Genomic DNA, 21,953 nt, shown 5'->3' on the forward strand with positions numbered 1-21,953 from the left:
ATTTTTTTATAATTTCTTATCCAAGATGCTCCAGATTGTATCTACGCCGGGAAGGAGTTGAACTTTTCGTGCCTTGCAGCGGCGGTTTTGAGCATGTCGCTGCGTCAGCACTCGGCCCCTTCATGTCCTCTGCCAACGGCAAACCCATTTTAGTCTGCATAACAATGCAGTGTTAATCAATCACCTTCCTCATTCACTTTAATTCACAAAGCACACTGGGCCACCTCAGGTTATTTACCGTAACGGTGGTTTATGACCTGCCGTCTCTCTTCGTGAGAAACTTTATGCCTTGGGCCTCTGAGTGACATCAGATTTGTCACGGTGGAATGAAAGGAAGCTGAAACATGAGAGAAAAGCATTTCCCCAAGGGTCGCTAACATTTTTAGATTGCTGTGTGAGACAATAGTTTCGTTTCTCTTCAAATTAAAGAAATAGTTCAGTGGTTTTACTTCAGTTTCGTCTCGAATGCTTGTATGTTCATATTCTGGACACAGCACACTTCCTGTTTTTTTTTTTTTTTTTTTTTTTTTTTTTTTGGAAGAAAACTTTACCCGGTATAAGCTTTAATAAACTTTAATAAGTAATAATAACTGTGACTTTACAAGGCAAAAACCGAAACCTTTACATGCTGTTTCATGACATTGTAGGACAAGACAGACATGACATGAGTAAAAGTTACCAAAAAGAATCTCCCAGGGTTTAATCTGATCCAAATCCACTAAAGCAATTGAGTAAAGTCTGAGCTTTAAGTTTTAAAACATGTGCTGTGCAATGTTTCATCTTGAAAGAGCCGATGCAGGTCAGAGGGAATGACTGATAAAGAATTAGAGATACTGAGCAGTTTATGAAAGGGTGCTGGTGAAATAAAAACTTCAGCAGAATTTAACACACACACTTACTGTACTCTAACTTATTAAACGCATGCAAGATTGTATGCATGGTGCACTAGTGATTTCATTACCCTGTGTGTATGTGTGTGTGTGTGTGTGTGTGTTCGTTCAGCCCGTGCCGAGTCAGCGGGATCGATTCCAGCTCGAAGGATCCGCAGGTTTTTCAGTTTCCAGCGTCACCTCCTGTCGTCTCGGTTACTGCGGGGAGCTCCGCACCTGAACCCTCTGCACATCTTGGATGAAGATTACTGTGGACAGGCCAAGGTGTGTGTTCATTTCTAAAATACACACATCATGGTTCTCTCACACACATACACACACACACACGCACGAAAGTGTGATTAATAATGAAACAGTGGCATGGCTTGTGACCATGATGGCCCAGTACGCACAAGTACACAGAAGACTTATGGACTTGTTCTATGAGTGTAAATGTAAATGTCATGCAAATCTGGGGCTCATCCGTGTATTCAAAGTGACTCTTTGCATGGGAAGAGATAACGAGTCGGTGCTGCATGACTGCTTCTGTTCTTTACTGGGCTGTAAAACAAAACCAAATATTTTTTCTGTTTTTTATTTTTTATTTTTTGTATTAATTATTAACTCCAGCCATCGTTAAATGTTGGAGGTAAACCGTAATGGATAAATAAAATAAAATAAAATAGATCAGAATGAAGTGTGTAGATTAGTGATGTAGATGATGCAGTTTTATGTAATGCATTGATGTAAATGATGTTCCAGTGATGTAGATGATGCAGTGTGTGTAGATGATGCAGTGATAATGATGCAGTGATGTGGATGATGCATTGATGATGCAGTGATGTAGATGATGCAGTGATAATGATGCAGTGATGTAGTTTTGCAGTTATGTGGATGATGCAGTGATGTAGATGATGCGGTGATGTAGTTTTGCAGTGATGATGATGCAGTGGTGTCGATGATGCAGTGATGATGATGCAGTGTTGTAGACGATGCAGTGTTGTAGACGATGCAGTGATGATGTAGTTTTGCAGTGATGATGATGCAGTGATTTAGTTTTGAAGTGATGATGATGCAGTAATGTGGATGATGCAGTGTGTGTAGATGATATACTGGTGTGGATTTTGCAGTGATGTAGATGATGCAGTGGTGTAGTTTTGCAGTGATGATGATGTGATGATGTCCATGAGGCATTTATGACGGTTATGCCTGTTTTCTGCTTTTTTTTGTTGTTGTGTTTTAATTTATTGCTTGTATTTTTCGCAGTGTATGCTGGAAAAGGTTGGAAGCTGGAATTTTGATATTTTCCTCTTCGACAGACTGACAAATGGTAAGTGCTTTAAAAGCATTCAGGCCCATGGTGCTTGCATGTGTCTCTATGTTGGTGTCAGTGTGTGTTTGTCTTTGTGTGTGAATTTTTGTGCATCATACTGGTATTCGCCTATTTAGAGCCTCAGTGGTGTGACGGGTCTGTGTTTTTGATCAACACTTCCATCTGCTGGCCAGAAACCACATGTGAATAATGAACCTGTGTGAATGTTGTATTTGATAGAAATGAAGCTGGCAGTACAACACTTATTACTACACGTTGTACATTAAAAGTAAGACGTATCGGAGAAACCTTTTTACACATTATTTTCTGAATCCTGAGTGAATATTCTTTTATCAAATGATAAACGCACCTGATGCGTAATGTTGCTTTCTGTACATCGGGTTAAGCGGCTTGTTTCTCTTTTCTTCTTCTTTTCTTCTTTTCAGGAAGCAGTCTCATCTACTTGACCTTATATCTTCTTAACCATTACGGCTTAATTGAGCTCTTCCAGTTAGACATGGTTAAAGTACGACGTTTTTTAGGTAAGTAAAAAAAAAGGTTTGACACACACACACACACACACACACACACATGTACATGTCAGATTACAACCTCACACGCAAATGTAATATTGAAATTAATACATTTTACTGCAACAAATGCAAAAGGAATACCGAACTTTACAATCCTTACAAAACCTTTTTACAAATAGACTTTTATATATATATAATTAATTATTATTACATTTTATTATATTTGGAGCTGAGACTTCAAGAGACCAGCAGCAATAAGAAAAGTAAAAATAAATAAAAAAAGATAATAAATATAATCTGACAATATGTACAGTGAAATATATCTGCAGTGGAACTTGGATCTTGGTGCAAACAGTAGAGTGCAAAACAGATTTTTAGAATAAGGAAATATTACACAATTTGAACCAATAACTAATACTAATGATAATAGTTATGATAAATATTACAGTCCTGGGTGTAAAGTGTTTGGTGTGTTAGCAGCAACATGGGAAAGAGGGGGAAGAAAGCCATAAAGTGTAGACGGGTAGCAATCAATAGAACAGAATCAGCAGAACAAAGATCACACCTAGGAGTGTAAACGGTTAAAAGTTGTGACAGATAATGCAAGGTCATACCATGTAGTGCCTTATACGAGAGCCTTATCAGAATTTCGAAATCTTGACAGGGAGCCAGTGCAAGGATTTAAAACCTGTAGAAAATGTGTTCAGCTGTCCTGGACATTGTCCGAATTCGAGCCGCAGAATTTTAAACTACCTGCATTTTGTTTAAAGTGGATTTAGAAACTGCCGCCAACAAAGAATTACAATAACAAATCAGAAACAAAACATAAAACAGAACAGAAATGTTGATCAATTTCGCAGCAACATATAAGCAGCAACGTATAAGTGCTCCGGTACTGCAGGTGGCACAGTTTTCACTTCTACAAAAAGTTTCAATCCTCTATCTTGAAATGAATCCGCATGGTTTGACTTCACCTTATTTCTGCTCCTCTCAGTATTGGTTCAGGAGGATTACCACAATCACAACCCGTACCATAACTCTGTCCACGCTGCTGACGTGACCCAGGCCATGCACTGTTACCTGAAGGAGCCCAAGGTACACGATCGCTTTGAGGAGCTAATATGACTTCACAAATGTGTCCTGGATGATTTTGTAATGTGTGTTGTGTGTGTGTGTGTGGGGGGGGGGGGTGTGTGGGTGGGTGTGTCCTCTCTGCAGCTTGCCAAGTCTCTCACTTCCTGTGATATCCTCTTGGGCCTGCTGGCAGCAGCCACTCATGACCTGGACCACCCTGGGGTCAATCAGCCTTTCCTCATCAAAACCAACCATTACCTAGCCTCTCTGTACAGGGTGAGAGCCTACATCTTCTGTGTGTGTGTGTGTGTGTGTGTGTGTGTGTGTGTGTGTGTGTGTGTGTGTGTGTGTGAGACAAACATTTCCCTGGTTTGAGAAAAGAACAAAAGACTTGCTTACTAATTGAGGTCTAAGGGCAGCTGTTATTCTGTCAGTAAAACTTGGAAGCATCTTAGCTGGATGACTTTTTAATGCAAATTCAAAACTATGCATATAACAGGAAACACATTGGAGTGAGACAGACACTAGTGAAGGTCTGAGTAAATCGTTTTACGTTTCGACGCTGGCCGGAGTGATTTTGTATCCTGAATCCTGTTGAACAGATTTCGAGCTTTTTCATAGCTACAGGGTGGCGCAGGGAAACTAATATTTTGGAGTTTTTGACCCTGGGGCGTGGCCAATTGTGTGGAAATTGTGTCAGTGTGAACTCGTTTTAAACCCTAAAAAACTCCAGAAATTCCCATATACTTGCAACACCTTGAATTTATTGATTCATGAACTGCCCTGAGACTTCTGTTAGAAGCTAAAACCAGCTGTAGCACACACATTAATTAGCACATATTTGATACTGAACCATGTGTTTTCTTTCCATGAGAAAATGGCTGTTTTTACATTTACATTTACAACATTTAGTCAACGCCCTACTCCAGAGCGACGTACAAAAGTGCTTTGAGTCTCTATTGATGAATAAATCAATACTGGTTTGCTAGATTACAAACTTAATATACCATCAGCCTACAACAAAGGCAAAGCGAGGAAAGCTAGTTTGAGTGTTTCAGGAAGAGGTGGGTCTTCACTATTCTTGAGCCTGAACTGGCACAAGGAGATGTTTTTAAAACTACAGACTAATGAAAGATCTCCAGATGGAAAATTGTAATCGAACACAGACATTGCAGATGCATTGATGCAGTGTATTCCACTGGTGAAGTGCATTCTAACAGCTGCCTCGTATCCTAAGTCTTAATCCAGTGCTCTTTACCACATGTGTGTTCATGTTTATATCTAGTGCGCTTTTCACAATGGACATTGTCTCAAAGCAGCTTTACAGAACTTAAGAATAAAAGTGACTGATGTATGTTTATCCCTGATGATGAAGCCTGGGGTGACTGTGGCAGGGAAAAACTCCCTTAGATGTTATGAGGAAAAAACCTTGAGAGGAACCAGACTCAAAAGGGAACCTCATCTTCATTTGGGTGATATCAAGAGTGTAATTATAAATCTTTAAAGCAATAAAAAACACCGGAGAGTGAGAACTAACATGAGCAATGGGGTGTGTGTGATTATGAGTGATGTCCTTTCTACAGTTTTCTACAGTCAGTTGACGTTGTGGAACCAGGAGCTACTGAGCAACTCATAAAGTAGCTTAACATTTGAGATCATCATCGATCCAACACCAACTCCTCCATGCCAGAGCCTTAAAAAAATTTTAAGAGGTCCAATGTTCAAACTCTACATGAATGTGTGTATGTGTGTGGTTGTGGTTGTATAGAATACCTCAGTTCTGGAGAACCATCATTGGAGGTCCGCAGTGGGTTTGCTACGAGAGACCGAGCTCTTCTCCCATCTTCCCGCAGAGGACAGGTCGGTATTCCCACATGCGTTACGCTGCCGAGCTCCAGAAGCGGTAAAACCCATGTCTTTGTCTGACATTGTGATCTCTATGTGCGCAGTGTGAACATGGAGAGACAATTGGGGTCTCTGATTCTGGCTACAGATATCAGCAGGCAGAACGAATACCTGTCCAGGTTCAGGACACACCTGGACCAAGAGGAGCTGTGTCTGGGAAACGCCTCTCACCGCCACTTCATCCTGCAGGTGAGCAAGTACCAAAGTGCAATGAAAGACAGGAAGCTGTGAGGTGGGATGTGGAATAAAGGGGTAGTTTATTTATTGAAGTGCTTGTGTGTGTATGTGTGTGTGTGTGTGTGTGTGTGTGTGTGTGTACACAGATGGCCCTGAAGTGTGCAGACATCTGTAACCCATGTAGGCCTTGGGAACTCAGCAAGCAGTGGAGTGAAAAGGTGACTGAGGAATTCTTTCACCAAGGTACCTCCCCACACCTCCACACGCTTTCACTACTGTCTGTTTGCTCGACCTTGATCACGTGACGCCTTTGCTTCCCCGCTCTGTTTAGGAGACATTGAGAAAAAGCACAAACTGGAAGTGAGCCCCCTGTGTGACAGCGACACCAACTCCATAGCGGATGTTCAGATCGGTAAGTGCCTCGACGACGGCGCGGCCACACAGGGACTTGTTTATATGTGTGGCGAAGTCTTTTGTGCCAATCAAGGCCATCTTTTTTTTTGTCTGACCCAGACAAACCGCAGGCAACTGACACGAAATATTTAAGAGCAGGACGAGCAGATAGTGTGTCATTGTCTTTACGTTATCAGGAGATGGCACTCGGTCAATCGCTCCGATTGAAATCTAATGCGATTATCTTAATAGCAGTCACCTTGAGCTCAGACGCCGTGAAGGACGCGAACGAAGGACTTGTTGCACGAACAGGCTCTTTATTTTATTTATTTATTTATTTTTGGTCACACACATTAAAGCCAAAAAAAAGGAAGTCTAGACCTCTTATCAAGAACGACACGCCGATCTTATCACCTGTTTGTGCCACTAACATTTCTGAAAAGTGTTAACGTCTTTTTGACTGGCGACCCAAACGAATGATACTGAGTAGGTTAACATGCATTCTTTTAACTGCTGCACCTCACGTTTTGGAATTAGATTGCATGGCAGAAATAGTTTTCTGAACATGATGTAAAAGGAAGGGAATATGGAGATCAGACTGTAGTACATGTAGCAAGGAAAAGAAGTGACAAAGCACCAGTGTGATGGACAGATTTAACGTTTGATGTTCGTTTATTCATCAAATTTCATGGAATTTCCTTCGTCTGTCTGAACAACAAGGACTGATTTGGTACATCATTTTTGAGTTTGAGTAAAAGTATTAATCCCCTTTTTTAAAAATATGACTCCAGTAAAACTCCTCCTTTACATTTCTGTCTGAGTACAAAAGGTAATGCCTATGAATTGACTTGAGTATGAAAAATATACATATAAGTAGTAATGTACACCGACCAGGCATAACATTGACATTATAACATTATGAGCAGTGAAGTGAAGAACACTTATAATCTCTTCATCATGGCTCCTGTTAGCAGGTGGATTTATTTATTAGGCAGCAAGTGAACATTTTGTCCTTATGTTAGAAGCAGGAAAAATGGACGAGCGTAAGTATTTGAGCGATTTTGACAAATTGACATCTGGGTCAGAGCATCTCCAAAACTGCAGATCTTGTGGGATGTTCCTGGTCTGCAGTGGTCAGTATCTATCAAAAGTGTTTCAAGGAAGGAACAGTGGTGAACCGGCGACAGGGTCGTGGTGGCCGAGGATCATTGATGCACGTGAGGAGTGAAGGCTGGTCCGTGTGGTCCGATCCAACAGACGATCTCCTGTAGCTCAAACTGCTGAAGAAGTTCAAGTTGTTAATGATCGAGGGGTCACGACTGTTTTAGCACCAAAAGGGGACCAGCACAATATTAGGCAGGTGGTCATAATGTTATGTGTTCCATTCTCCTCCACATCAGACCATTTTAAGGGAAAGAGCTCTTTATATTTTTCAAGACACACAACAGCGAGAGCACTTACTCCTGTGGTGGTGATCTTGCCATTAGGATCTCATTTAATGCGCTTTGTTTTCACTTCCGAGTCATGAGGGACCACAAGTGTTACTGAAATGTAGTGGAGTACAGAGCGGTGTTAGACGTAAAATTGAATGAAGTCAAGGTTTTCAGTACGGTTCAAGTTCTAAAGATCTTGACCCCGTTTTTTTTTTTTCCGACCTTGCAGGTTTCATGACTTACGTCGTGGAGCCGCTGTTTGCCGAGTGGGCTCGTTTTTCAGACACGCGGCTCTCTCAGACCATGCTGGGTCACCTGTGCCTGAACAAAGCCAGCTGGAAGGCCTTGCAGCCCGAGGAGGCCGAATTCGAGCAGGACAGCGGCTCCAGAGCCTTACCTCAGGGAAGCGTCGAGTCCTGACACTGCCTCGCCCCACCCCGTCCAACCTCAAGCTTCAATCACTTCGATTTGCTCACCTCCCATTTCAAACCAACCACTGATTTATTTAATTTATTTAATTTTAACACCCTTTTTTAAAATTAAATTTTTTTTTCCTTTGACATAGAGCAATACATGGATACCTCATTCAGCTACTGCTGCGATTTTCATTCTTACTCTTACACCCATTTTATTATTTTTTTAAAGTCATTTTATTTATTACATTTTTTGAGGGTTTTTGGTCCCTTTTCATCCTTCGGTGTGCGGAACGTCGTCGAACCATTTCGGCTCGGGACCGGGGAACGCTAAACCCGACGGATCCCTTTTACTGGGTCAAAAGTGCCATTTCCCCCCCATCCCCCCAAAACCCCACCCCTTACGGACTTGCTCAAACACCAAGAGTATTCCCGTGATATGTTTTTAAACAACTGCACCAAGAGACGGTGAGTGTGTGCATGCGCGCACGTGTGTGTGTGTGTGTGTGTGTGTGTGTGTGTGTGTGTGTGTTGGTGCATTTTGCAAACAAATCTTCTTCCTTCTTGTGTACAAAACTGAAAGAGAAAAAAAAAGACAAATGTGAAGAGCCCAGTCATTTGCTGCCTCTACGAAGACTGTTTACAGATTGTCTTTTTTTTGTTGTCGTCATTATAAATGAATCATGTTGGTTCTGTTCGTTGTTATTTTTTTATTTTATTTTTTTTGCCTTGAAGCACAGATGTGAAGAACCACTTTTACATGTTTTGAACTGTTGTGTTACTGCTGATGTACTGAACAAAAAAAAAAAAAAAAAAAAAAAAAAAAAAAAAGAAAGAAAAAGAAAAAAAATTAACCAAGGGACTGCACTCGAGTCAGTCAGAAATGCCAGATGCCATACAAGCGCCATTTTGTGCTCCGTTGTGAAATGTTCTCCCTGCACTCCAGATTCTGGTGCCACATGATTCGAACATGCAGCTGCTTCTGCTGTGAAAAGACCAGGGCCCGGCTTTCCTCCCTCCCCTCCTGATCTTCTCCATAACGTCACACAATCATCCTCCCCTCATCCCTGATCTTCTCTTTCTCCTCGATCACTTAACAAATTCATCCTTACTTTATTACTGATCTTCTCCACCTGACCCTCTATTTCTCCTCCATCACTCCACTCCACACACTCATCCTCCTTTCCCTTCTGATCTTCTCCACTTGAACCTCACGTTCTCCTCCATCCCCTCTACTCACTCATCTTTCTTTCCCTCTTGATCTTCTCCATCAATCCAAACACACATTCCCCCTACATTCCTGATCTTTTTCCTCCATCACTCCACACACTCATCCTCCCTTCATTACTTATCTTTTCCACCTGATCCTAATTTTCTCCTCCATCACTACACATATTCATCCTCTCTTCATTACTTATCTTCTCCACCCAATCCTCTCTTTCTCCTCCATCCTGCCACCCACTCATCCTCCCTTTCCTCACCATAACTCCACCTGTTGCTTCTCCTTTCTCATTTTATCTCCACCATTTCATCCTCTCATTCTCCTCCATCTTCTTTCTTCTTTTTTTCCCCCAACTATTATTTCCCACTTTCCCATCAGTCACTCCTTGCAGATTTTCTCTCCTCTTTTCTCACTCCACCTATTTTCTTCTGAGCCCTGGATCGAGCCTTCGTGCCACACAGGACATGTAGCTGACCGGAATCTCCACGGATCTCGCTCAGGGTCTCACAAACCTGCTCATCACTCCGCTGGAAGAAAAGAGGAAGAGAAAGGTGCCTTTTATAGGTAGCTGTCCCCTCCCCTGTCGTCTGGTAAGCGCAGACGTCAGATGTAGATCTAGACTCCCTTTTAGAATGTGTCTCGACCGCAGTCGAGCTCCACCCGGAAGAACGCTTCAAAAACGATGCCTTAAAACTATGCACAAAGCTAAGTGACCAAACCAGCTTGTATTTTCATTAAAGCGCATCATCACCTCTGTTTGATTCTCGTCCAGCCCTTAGTCTTCTGTCATGGGAGAAATTTCTTTTAAATATTAATATATGGCTGATGAATTGATTTAATAATTAGTTGGAGGGTTTTTTTTCTTTTTTTTTTTTAACTTTGAGCATTCCATTTTCTTGTTTTGTTTTGTTTTACTCTGTACAGATGTGCAGTTGTGATTATTTTTTTTTGCGCATCTCTTTCTAGTTCGAAAGAGAGCAGGTGCTTCCCCCCCCCCTCTTTATTTTAGCTGATTTGTATTTTCGTTGTAAGTGCTGTAAGACTGTTGATAATTAAAAAAAAACAAAAAACAACAACAACAACAAAAAAACCTGTTTACAATTTGTTGTAACAGCCATTTTGGGGAGAAGACTTACATGTCAAGCCATTTTGTAAAGGCTTTGTCGTACAGACTTTTTGATACATGCTTGTTGCAGTTGCATTTTTGATGAATAAAAATGTTTGACATGATGTTTCATGGTACAGAATCACAAGATTCAGCTGTGTTGGGTTTTTCCTGTCTGTCTAGCTGTGTCTATTGTTGGATGTCTCCCCCTGCTGGCTGATGAAGGGAATTGAGGAGAGCCGCTACTCAGAAAGGAGTTTCTTTAATAAGATAAAATAATAAGCTTCCGGTTTATTCTCATTTAACTCAAGTGCGTATATTCTGTATTTCAACATTTATATTCAGATAACCTGCATTCCAAGATTACTGATAACCGAGTAATCAACTGAAAATGGATACTGGACAAAAATAAACACTCCCTGTAAAATAGTACTGAACTTTATTCCTTTATTACTGAATATATTAATTATATAAATATTAAGGAAAATAAAATACATGCATTTAAACAAACAAAAAGTCACTCCAAATAAATAAAAACTGTTACATCCAAAATGACTTTACACATCTTATTGACACAACTGAGCAGCAGGGGTTAAGAGCCTTGCTCAAGGGCCCAGGAATAGGATTTCAATTCGTTACCTTCTATTCAGAAGTCCAAATATATATCACTAAACTACCCCTGACAGTGGTCTCTGTATGTGCCAGTCTCAGCGATTGACATTTATCCAGAACGACATACAACTAAGCAACAGGGGTTAAGGGCCTTGCTCAGGGGCCCAAAAGTGGCAGCTTGGTGTGGATGAGATTTGAACTCTAGGCATTCAATGCTTTAAACATTAAGCTGCCACCTCCCCCCCCAGGCTCTGGGTTACTGATTAGGATATTGGGATCCCAGCAGTGAATCCTTTGCACTGCCAAGCTGACACAGCTGGGCTCTTGAGAAAGGCCCCTAACCTTTCTGCTCCAGGGGCGCTGTATCATGGCTGACCCTGTGCTCCGGCTCCAGGTTCCTAACAATTCTGGCATATGTGGAAAAAGTAGCATCTATGTAGCAGATGGAGGCATTACAGTGTAATAAAAGCTTTCAGACCCCTAAATATTGCTGCAGCCCACAAATGAGAATTGAACCAATTTACTGATGAAATTCTTTATTCCAGTTTTTTTTTTTTTTACATCACAACCGTGTGAGAGGATGTTCGAGCTCTGAGTGTAAAGTCCTTCGTGCTGAACATCTTACTTCAAAGTGCTTGTCGGTGTGTATTACAGCTGTATTATAGTGTTATAAACCCTGGAATATGGATGGAACAAAATACTCAAAACGGCTAATGCTATAAAAAAAAAAAAAAAAAGAAGGAATGGGTGTGAAAATATAAACACGAGAAAAAAACTGTTCTGTGTGAATAAATGTATTGTTTTTGAACAACACTTCTAACTGGGATTGTTCCTTAAAGCTCCACCATGAACTTATACGAATCATGGACGCTGTTTCTCATTATGAGAAAAGCATTTGAATAATAATAATAATAATAATGACTGACTATAGGAGGAAAAAATATATGAATTTGTTGTCATGGCAACAAGTCAGACAAATCCATATCATATAAATCATGTAAAACTACAAACGAAGAGAACGGTCACTCTGACTGAGGAATGATTTCTAATAAGGTATGGTCATATTATTAAAAACAGAAATACGGACGAAAGTACTGGGACACGTGATTTTTCCAGCCATATGCGGTTCTTCCACAAACTATCAATCAGTACATTTTCCCCTCACTTGAACAAGGAGACCTTAACCTGTTCCAGCTCCATCAAGATCTGCTTTCCATTGTTTGGAGTGAAAGATCTCCTGCTATGGATCTTCAACCCTATTGAACACCTTTGGGATGAATGTGAACGCTGACTGCACCCCAGAAGCGTCCTCACCTTCTCACCTACATCAGCACCTGACTTTAACACCCTTGTGGTTGAATAAATCTCCCCAGACACACTCCAAAATCTAGTGGAACATCTTTCCAGAAGAGTGGAGATTATAATAACAGCAAATGGAGTCTAAATGTGGAATGGGATGTTCATAAAGCACATGGTGTCCATATAGTACATAATCAGCGGATGGTTCTATTATATAATAAAACTTTTTTTTTCAAAATCTAATAAGTAAAACCTGAACCTTAATCAATCAATGAGGAGAAAAAAAAAATAAATCTCATTAAAAGAATCCTGATTTGTAGTGTATTTATAACCAGCAGCAACGTCATCATACAAATTATAGCCTATAAACAAGACGAAATGATTAACGTCTAAAAGCAGACGTAAATAAACTCCCGACTTTATAAATTAACTCCGACACGAGTTTAGGAGAATCTGTAAAAAGTGCTCATGTACCCGATTGTAACAGAGTGGAAATAGGGTTGGATTCATTTCTGGGCACTTTTACATGCCACACTTTTAGAAAGCCCTCAGTGTGATTTTATAAAAGGAAAGAATACTAAAAGACCACATAAAAAAAAATCACATCAAACCAGAGCTGGAAAATTACATCTTGTTCTCGTACGTTTTGACTTCACGGTCACTCACGATGACGTGTAAAAATGCGCAGCTGTAGAATGTAGCTTTAGTGTTCATTTATTATTTAGTAAACCGTAAAAAACTAATTCGGGCCATTTCCTAGCGGTTAGCGCTGTTGTGCAAACTCGAGGAAACAAATTTAGACTTGTCGAATTTGCACGACCGCGATTCAGACACGCGTTTCTTTTTTTTTTTTTTGGTCCTTTACAAAAACGAGACATAAAAACAAACAGCTTTCTGCTGCATTGTGCAACTTTGTGATTAAAGAGATCAATAATGCTGCTGGTGCAGAAAACCAGACTAAGCGCTTAGAGTCCTGGAGATGTCTACGTGTCTGTTCCTGTGTGTACACACACTCGACGTTCAGCTCACATGTGCTTTCTCATTCCTGTTGATTTCAGCATGTGCTGTCCGAACTGCAATGTCCCGAGAAGACAAACAAACGTCATTATATACCACTCCCACATGTAAACACATAAGATATATATCACACACACACACACACACACACACACACACACACACACACACACACACACACACACACACACACACACACACACACACACACACACACACACACACACTATATATAGACAAACAAATTGGATTAGATGTTGTAGCATGAAATTTTCCCTTGACTTGAACTAGGAGACCCAAACCTTTTCCAGCATGGCGATGCCCCTGTGTACAAAGCCACCTCCATGAAGATCTGCTTTACATGGGTTTGGAGTGAAAGAACTCCTGCTAGAGAGCTCGGGTCTCCTCACCTCACCTACATCAGTGACGTTAATAACGCCCATGTGACTGAATGAATCTCCACAAAATCTTCACAAGTACACGACAAAATCTAATGGAACATCTTTCTAGAATAGTGGAGATTATCATCATAGGAGATGATGACAAAATGTGGAATATATAAATACATACACACACATCAGTGCTGCTGTGAGTCACAGGTTTATTCTAAAATGTAAAAATTGTCCCAAAGTAGTTTTATTCCTCCCTCAATCAGTGACTGGAATGAATTCAGCTCTTTCTACTCAACTCGTCTTATTTCTGGTTGAAAGAAAAAAAGCCGAGATTATACAGGATAAAAATCTGGATCTTACCCCAGGCGTCTCTGAGGGCGGTTTGGGTTCTCGAGCAGGGAGACTGAAGTTGCTCTCGCATTCGCTGTCGTTGCGGTAGCGATGGGCGAACTTGCGCTTCAGAGCCTCGGCGATGAGAGCAGTGGGGTCTGTGGGTTCACTGGCCTTCGTCTTGGTGTGATCTTCCTCAGGACGACTGCAGAGGGAAAGATCGAGGGTTTATTGCGTTGCGTTAAACAGGAAGATGCGACTAAAGCCAGTCATTCTTTAGCTTATGCTGCTCCTGCTGAATTTGAATATTAAACAGTGGTTCATGGAGCATAACCATAAAACTCCAAACACCTAAACGAGCGCGGTACTTTATTTATTTTTTTTTTTATGAACTTTCACTTCATGGCCAGGAATGTTATCTGGCTTTAGGGTAACTTCAACACGTTATCTCCTAGTAAATTATTTATAAAAACTGGTAGTATAAATATATATCATAAATACTAATTAAAGTGTTTTGTAACAACCATACGCACTTTTTAACGGAGCGTAACTTGACTTTTCCAATGTCTTTCAACACGTCTAACATGTTGGGCATCTCGGGCTGTTTAGGCCCCGATTCCAACACCGCGTCCCGATCAGACTTTTTATTCCGCCGCTCTCTGATGAGGTCGATAGCAGAAACACTCCTCTGCATTCCTGGACCTGGAGGAGGAGGAGGAGGAGGAGGTGGTGGTGGTGGTGGTGGTGGAGGTGCTGAAAGTGGGGGAGGACCACCTGGAGCAGGAACTGATTTAAAAAAAACAACAACCTATATTAAACATTGGAGATTTGAGAGACATTTTAGTCTCTTGAGAGAATCTGAGCGTGCTCCGTGTGTTTACCTGCAGACTGTGCGTTCCGCTCCTGGGCCTGCACGATCTGAGCGATCTGAGCTCTCAGTTTAGCCAGCTCATTCTCCAGAGCACTGATCTTCTGAATGGCCTGATCGTTGACGACTGTCTGGCTCTGCGGCGCGGGAACGGCACGGTGGATGCTGGGCAAAGAGCGCTGGCATCTGAGAGGCGGGCACTGCTGAGCGCGAAACGCCAGCCCCGAGTCCGCCTCCACCCTGGAGACCCGTCAGAGCAGGAAATGCTTTTAATAATACTATATTACCTGCTGTTATTAATTGGGGATAAACTAAAATTTCAACTAATTTTTTTTTTTAAAGATTTTATTTGCATGCATGACCCCAAAATGGCCACCCGCTCAAAAACCAACGTCATTCCGCTGGCATGAACCTTACATTTGTGCTTTCGAAAATGACTGCTCAGAATAACATGCTTCATCAAGTTTATTTCAAAGCGTTAACCGTAGATTTACCTTCTGCCTGGGACATCACTGTCCTCTTGCTCGATCCACCCTACATCAGCTAGCGATGCTATAAGCCCACAGTGTCCTCCTAAACCACCCAGGACTCCTGCTCCTGCCCTGACAGTGAACGTCTGGAGCTACACATGCAGGGGAAAAAAATCGGTTAGTTTATATGATGAAAAGAAAACATACGAACACACACCAGATTGAAAATATAAAAGCGAAGCATGCTGTTAATTAAATCCTGAGTTAGCAAGATGATTTTAACAGTGTGAAGTTAATAAGGATTTGGGTTCGGTGACTGGGCAGGTCATTTCATGATAGATATCAGTCCAGACGACTGTTTGCTCTCTTAATAGCGCTTATTACTCGGATTTGCACTTCCCTGCTCCTAATCAACACCAAACCATTAAACTTTCACCTCCGTGTTGGACTGTGATGGAGTCTGATCACATCTCTCCTGTTCTCCGTCGAACACAAGTTCTTCTGTTAGAGATAAAAATGTCCCAGTTGAACTTTTTTTCCACTCACTGTCCAATTCGTGTGCGTTTTTGCCTTTTACAGGGTTTATTGAATAGGAACAAAAGGAATATGCATTTGTCTCAAAAAACTCCTAGGTGCTACAATCTGTATACACATCATCATTAACATCCTTCAATTCTGGAACATTCCAGCTATGTGATAAATATCTACGGAAAACTTTAATTCTGCAGACTGGGGTTCATTTTCTTTGTAAACTTAATTGCCCATTAGAAAAAAGTGAGTCCTTCTGTTCTCCCCGGAGTTATGGAACAGCTGTATTTGCAACATATTTGCGGTTATGAGAAAAACAGACTCATGTCAGGATGTGCTCAGGACAGGAATGATGTTCTCCACCCCAAACGCAGAGGTTCCGGGTGGAGACCCAAGGTGCTCTTGCGCAACACTGTTAGAGGAACTCACCTGTTAGGAATGTGTTGAAGATCTCCAGGAGCTCAATGTTTTTCTGTCAGATTAGTGACTGAGGGCTTTTAGAAGTTGTTTCATTCACATGAAATGGGTTAAACTTCAGCATTAATAAAATCATAAGTGATGATGAATGAAAAACAATAGAACATGCTGGAAAATAACTGAAACTGGAGACTCCTTCCATAAACAACATTCTCCTAACCAAAATCTCTTAAGCATGTGAACTCTTAAGTTCACACATGCAGTGATTTGATGGCTACAGGTCACAGGGAGGTGCTCCTACTTCTTCTTCTTCTTCTTTCGGCTGCTCCCATTAGGGGTCGCCACAGCGGATCATCCGTCTCCATACCCCCCTGTCCTCTATATCTGCCTCTTTCACACCAACTACCTGCATGTCTTCCCTCACCACATCCATGAACCTCCTCCTTGGCCTTCCTCTTTTCCTCCTACCTGGTGGCTCCATCTTCAGCATTTTTCTACCAATATAATTCATGTCCCTTCTCTGCACATGTCCAAACAATCTCAATCTCACCTCCCTCACCTTGTCACCAAAACATCCTACATGTGCTGTCCCTCTAATAAACTCATTTCTAAACTTGTCCATCGTCGTCACTCCCAACGAAAACCTCAACATCTTCAGCTCTGCTACCTCCAGCTCCACCTCCTGTCTTTTACTCAATGCCACTGTCTCTAATTCATACAACATCGCAGGTCTCATCACCACTCACTCACCAGGGAGGTGCTCCTACTACTGGTTGCTATATTTCCACCCACTAACAGGTGCCATAATAAAGAAATAATCTGTGTTCTTCACTTCACCGCTCATGTTTCCCTGGTCGGTGTATGATTTATTATTATAACGTTTCTGATGGTGTATTAATGCTGAAGTTCATCATTTGTTCTGAATGGATTACAAAGTGTTTCCATTAAGTGGTTCTTAAGAATGACCAGGTTTTATACAATGGAAACTCAACGTCTCATTACCCTGTTCACTAACGCTGCTTCTTATATTCAGATCTCATTTTAGTGTTTAAGCCTTTAGAAAATTGTAAACACCTGCCCAAAAGTGTGGTTGGTATGTGCTTTCTGAACATCCCATTCCACACTCGTTCTCCATTTTTGTTTATAAAAAGCTCCACTCTTCTAGGAAGATGTTTCACTAGATTTTGGAGTGTGCTTCTGGAGATCTGTGACATTCATTCAGACACAAGGGTGTAAAGTCAGGTACTGATGTAGGTGAGGTGAGGTGAGGAGGCCTTTTGTTCATATGTGTTGGAGCTCTATAGCAGGAGATCTTCCACTCCAACCCTTGTAAAAAGCATATCTTCATGGAACTGGCTTTGTGCACAGGAGTATTGTCATACAGGAACATTTTGGGTCTCCTAGTTCAAGTGAAGGGAAGATTTCATGCTACAGGAACCAAAGACATTCTATACAATTGTGTGCCTTTGACTTTATGGTAACAGTTTGAGGAAGAGCCACATATGAAAAAATTTAAAAACAAATAATCAGGTGTCCTAATATTTCTGTCCATATCATGGTAGATAAATATAGGGTCTTTGATTTACATGGGGAATTGTTTCAGAGAGGTCGAACAATAAACTAACCTAAAGCAGATAAGATGTACTCCTTACAAAGGGACAGCTGGGAAAGCAGGAAGGAGAAAAAAAAAAGACAGGAGAGAGAAAAATATGTGAGTGCTAATATACATGTGGTCTAAAATGAAATATTAGAGATCACAGAGATTTGGTTAGAGTCATGCAAATCCTGGAATGTTATACAGTTATACACATTTTTCATTTTCAAAATCCCAGACTCATCTGTGAAGACTTTCCTAAAGAATTTTAAGACCATATTTAACATCTGAAAAAATGATTTAAAAGCTTTAAAATGTGTTACGTTACAATCTCAGATGTGTGTCAGAGTCTCTGATGTTCTTTGATGTATATTACCAATATATTATTTAATTTTATTTAATCATTTCAATTTGCGCCTATTTAAATTACTACTCAATTTAATCAATATTATAAATAATAATAATAATTTAATAATAAATAATATAAAATATAATATAATAAATAATTATTGCATTAATTTGATTTATTCTATTTTTTTTACATTTTATATATTTTATATATTATTCAAGGAAAAAAACCAACAACACCATTTCTGTACTGTTTGCTGGAATTCCTGTACAACTTCTTCAGGACACTGTAGAGGGTGGAAATGTGTGTGTCCACTCTTTCCCTGTGCCTCGTACACATGACAACAGGAATACTCATAAAGGGTTATGTTAGTGTGACTCACGTCTGCCTACGTCCTGAACGCCAAAATAAAATCAGCAGCTCAAGCAACCCAAAACAACCTGCTTACTCGGACACACACACACACACACACACACACACACACACACACACACACACACACACACACACACACACACACACACACACACACACACACACACACACACACACACGATCATACGAATGTAAAAGGGGAAAATTTTATTTTGAAACAATCTACAGTAACATCAAGAGCCATTGGGTCATTGATGGTAGGACAAATGAGCACAAGCACGTTGAAAACAAAAGTTTGCAGGCACCTGCTTTTTGAACATCCCATTCAGTTCCAATTTGCCCTTATAATGAGCTCCACTCTTCTGGGAAGATGTTCCACTAGATTTTTGTGGAGATTCATTCAGCCACAAGGGTGTTAGTAAAGCCAGGTACTGATGTAGGTGAGGTGAGGAGACCTGGGGTGCAGTCAGTGTTCACATTCATCTCACACCAAAGGTGTTTCCACTCCAAAAACAGGAGCTGGCTTTGTTCAGAGGGGCATGGTCATGCTGGAGCAGGTTTGGGTCTCCTAGTTCAAGTGGAGGAACATTTCTTGGTCCTCCAAAGACACCATAAACAGATGTGTGCCTTTGACTTTGTGGTAACAGTTTGGGGATGAACCACTTATAGGTGGAAAAGTCAGGTGTACCAATGCTTTTGTCCATATCGCGAATTTCACATTTAAACGTCACAAAAGTTAACGATGTGATCAATTTTAAAAAGTGTTACCGGATCAAAGTTGGCAATTGAATCGTGGCACATCGTTTTCAACATTTTTGCATCGGTAAAGAAACTGACCAATATTTGATATGTAGAATTGATTTCTTCTTGCTAAACTTTTTCCTCCAGATTGTCAAATTAATCATTCTTAAAGCAAATAATGCGTCTGTGGTGCTCTTCTTCTGCATGAAATCATACTGTTGCTCACAGATGGTCACCTCTTCTCTCAGTCTGGCTTCCACTACTCTTTCCCATAACTTCATGGTGTGACTGATCAACTTTATTCCCCTGTAGTTACTGCAGGTCTGCACATCTCCCTTATGCTTAAAGATCAGGTCCAGCACACTCCTTCTCCATTCCTCAGGCATCCTCTCACCTTCCAAAATCCTGTTGAACAATCTGGTTAAAAACTCCACTGCATCTCTCCTAAACATCTTCACGCTTCTACTGGTATGTCATCTGGTCCAACGGACTTTCCACTCTTCATCTTGTTAATCGCCGCTCTCACTTCCTCCGTACTAATCCTATCTACATCCTGCTTCACCATCTCCAGATCATCTAACCCTCTCTCTCTCTCTCTCTCTCTCTCTCTCTCTCTCTCTCTCTCTCTCTCTCTCTCTCTCTCTTCTCATTTTACTCATTCATCAAAACCTTTAACAAATTACTGTAATAAATACTGTAAAAAATAAGTTATATATATTTATACTTTTTTATTAATAAATATATTTTTTAAGGTTCTTAATCAGTACGATTTGAGCTTCATTTTTATCTGATTTTGAAGTTAAAAGAGTACGACCTTGTACAAATCACACACACACACACACACACACACACACACACACACACACACACACACACACACACACACACAGCAATAACAAACCCGTTTATTTACAGTGTAAACACACTCACAGTAAAGGGAAAACTGAAAGTCACAGGACAGACACACACACACACACACACACACACACACGCTTACCTGAAAGTGCACCCGTGGACATGGTGAGAGAGGAAGGGTCGAACCGATCCTTCTGACGATACTCCGAGACGAACCGAACGACTTTGTTGATCCAAAAGCCTGGAGAATGAAGTCATGAGTAACGAAACGAACACAAATGAACAGGATGTGAAACGAGTCCCATCACAGATACACTGATGAGATGAACACACCTGGTCCATTCCTTTTCTCACATCGCTGCTGTTCATCATCAGACCGAGTCGAATACAACTGTGTGAGGATGTTCTGCCATGTTGAGTACCTCACCTGCAACACAAACACCATCATCACACACACAATATATATATATATATAAATAAATGTATGCATGTGTGTAAATTAAATATGGAGGAGAAAAAAAATTAAGGAAAGATGACTGGAGACATGAAAGGAATATTCAAGATGGACAACGTAAAGGAAATAAGGAAATGAAAAAGGATGGAGGGAATGGAAATGAAAGGAAGGGTAAAAAGATTGAAAAAACAAACAAACAAAGAATCAAGGGAGAACAGATGAAAAGAATGAAAAGGACAGATGATGGGAATGGATGAAGGACAAATGAATGGAATGTGAAGAGCTAAAGAAGAGAAGATGAAGGAAAACGAAAATGAACAAAGGAAGATAAAGGTGTGGAATGTAACCTGAAGGAGTGAGCGAGAGAGAGAGAGAGAGAGAGAGAGAGAGAGAGAGAGAGAGAGAGAGAGAGAGAGAGAGAGGACAAGGTGAAGGTGAAGAAAAGGGAGTGAAGGGAAGGCAAATAAAGGGCAAATAATAAAAAGTAAAAAGAGTAATAAAGAGTAAAAACACACACACACACACACACACACACACACACACACACACACACACACGAGAAAGAAAGTAAATTAGGAAGTTGTAAAGAAGTTATAAAGAATGAAAGAAAGTTCAGTTTTTGAACTAACCACAACTAAAAACAACTTCTTACCAAACTATTATCTCAGTCTCAGTTAAAACTCCTCTGAATTCACTGTAATACTTTTTACATTGTTTACATTTAATTTTTATTTCTCCACCAGCCGCCTGAAGTCGAGACCCCTCACTACTGACACATTTCTCCTTCTTTCCCAATCCAACTCTGACTCGATCCCAAACGCCTCCCTGTAAGATTCATAGTGCACTACTTCAGCCTTGTGTTCTCACAGCAGCAAAGTGCACCTAGGTAGGGCGCACATATCGTTTTGAAACACTTCACCGCGGGTTACCTACAATTTATCCGGGTGGCTAAGCTAAATGGAAAAGTTAGAATTTTGCGGCGCATGAATGGTATTAAAGTTGACTTACAGACGCGGCTTGGTTTCGAATGGACCCTCTGCTACACCGGGTCGAGCTCCATGTATACCGAACAGCTGATTTTATTCCCAGTTCGTTCACTCGAGAACGAAGTTTCCCAACGTTTACTTAAACGTCACCTAAGAGCCAATAGATTTCGAATTTAGGGCGGGAACTAATACATACTCTTTAACTATTGGTGGAAAAAGATTGATTGACA

General features: G+C 40.8%; 2 protein-coding genes and 1 long non-coding RNA gene across 10 annotated transcripts in view; 2 read left to right on the plus strand and 1 right to left on the minus strand.

The window, feature by feature from the left end:
• Nucleotides 1–10,578, plus strand: part of pde7a (phosphodiesterase 7A) — a 36,381-nt gene extending 25,803 nt beyond the window's left edge. For all 7 annotated transcript variants that reach the window (XM_083529399.1, XM_083529400.1, XM_083529401.1 and 4 more), the window contains 10 exons: nt 1,003–1,154; nt 2,136–2,199; nt 2,628–2,723; nt 3,709–3,809; nt 3,933–4,064; nt 5,557–5,648; nt 5,738–5,882; nt 6,017–6,113; nt 6,202–6,282; nt 7,926–10,578. In XM_083529399.1, the coding sequence (XP_083385525.1) occupies nt 1,003–1,154; nt 2,136–2,199; nt 2,628–2,723; nt 3,709–3,809; nt 3,933–4,064; nt 5,557–5,648; nt 5,738–5,882; nt 6,017–6,113; nt 6,202–6,282; nt 7,926–8,116 (1,151 nt within the window). In that variant the 3' untranslated portion in view covers nt 8,117–10,578. The remainder of the gene's footprint in view (nt 1–1,002; nt 1,155–2,135; nt 2,200–2,627; nt 2,724–3,708; nt 3,810–3,932; nt 4,065–5,556; nt 5,649–5,737; nt 5,883–6,016; nt 6,114–6,201; nt 6,283–7,925) is intronic.
• A 280-nt stretch (nt 10,579–10,858) lies between these two features.
• On the minus strand, nt 10,859–21,877 carry mtfr1 (mitochondrial fission regulator 1). Of its 2 annotated transcripts, none has more exons than XM_083529421.1 (8): nt 21,746–21,877; nt 20,617–20,710; nt 20,426–20,524; nt 15,449–15,576; nt 14,968–15,194; nt 14,620–14,872; nt 14,117–14,291; nt 10,859–13,420 (listed from the first exon to the last, which is right to left on the minus strand). In XM_083529421.1, the coding sequence occupies exons 2-8, from the start codon at nt 20,653–20,655 to the stop codon at nt 13,373–13,375; spliced, it is 969 nt and encodes a 322-aa protein (XP_083385547.1). In that variant the 5' UTR covers nt 20,656–20,710; nt 21,746–21,877; the 3' UTR covers nt 10,859–13,372. The 2 variants fall into 2 exon arrangements, with proteins under 2 accessions (XP_083385547.1, XP_083385548.1); XM_083529422.1 differs by lacking the exon at nt 21,746–21,877 and adding an exon at nt 21,390–21,557 and having other exon boundaries at nt 11,568–13,420.
• LOC310719574 lies at nt 15,575–17,896 on the plus strand. The gene is made up of 2 exons (XR_014531511.1): nt 15,575–16,660; nt 17,127–17,896. It is a non-coding gene; the product is annotated as an uncharacterized lncRNA (long non-coding RNA).
• Nucleotides 21,878–21,953: the final 76 nt, after the last annotated feature.

Source organism: Silurus aristotelis, assembly GCF_946808225.1.
Source record: "Silurus aristotelis genome assembly, chromosome: 25".
In the NCBI taxonomy this organism is placed as follows: domain Eukaryota; kingdom Metazoa; phylum Chordata; class Actinopteri; order Siluriformes; family Siluridae; genus Silurus; species Silurus aristotelis.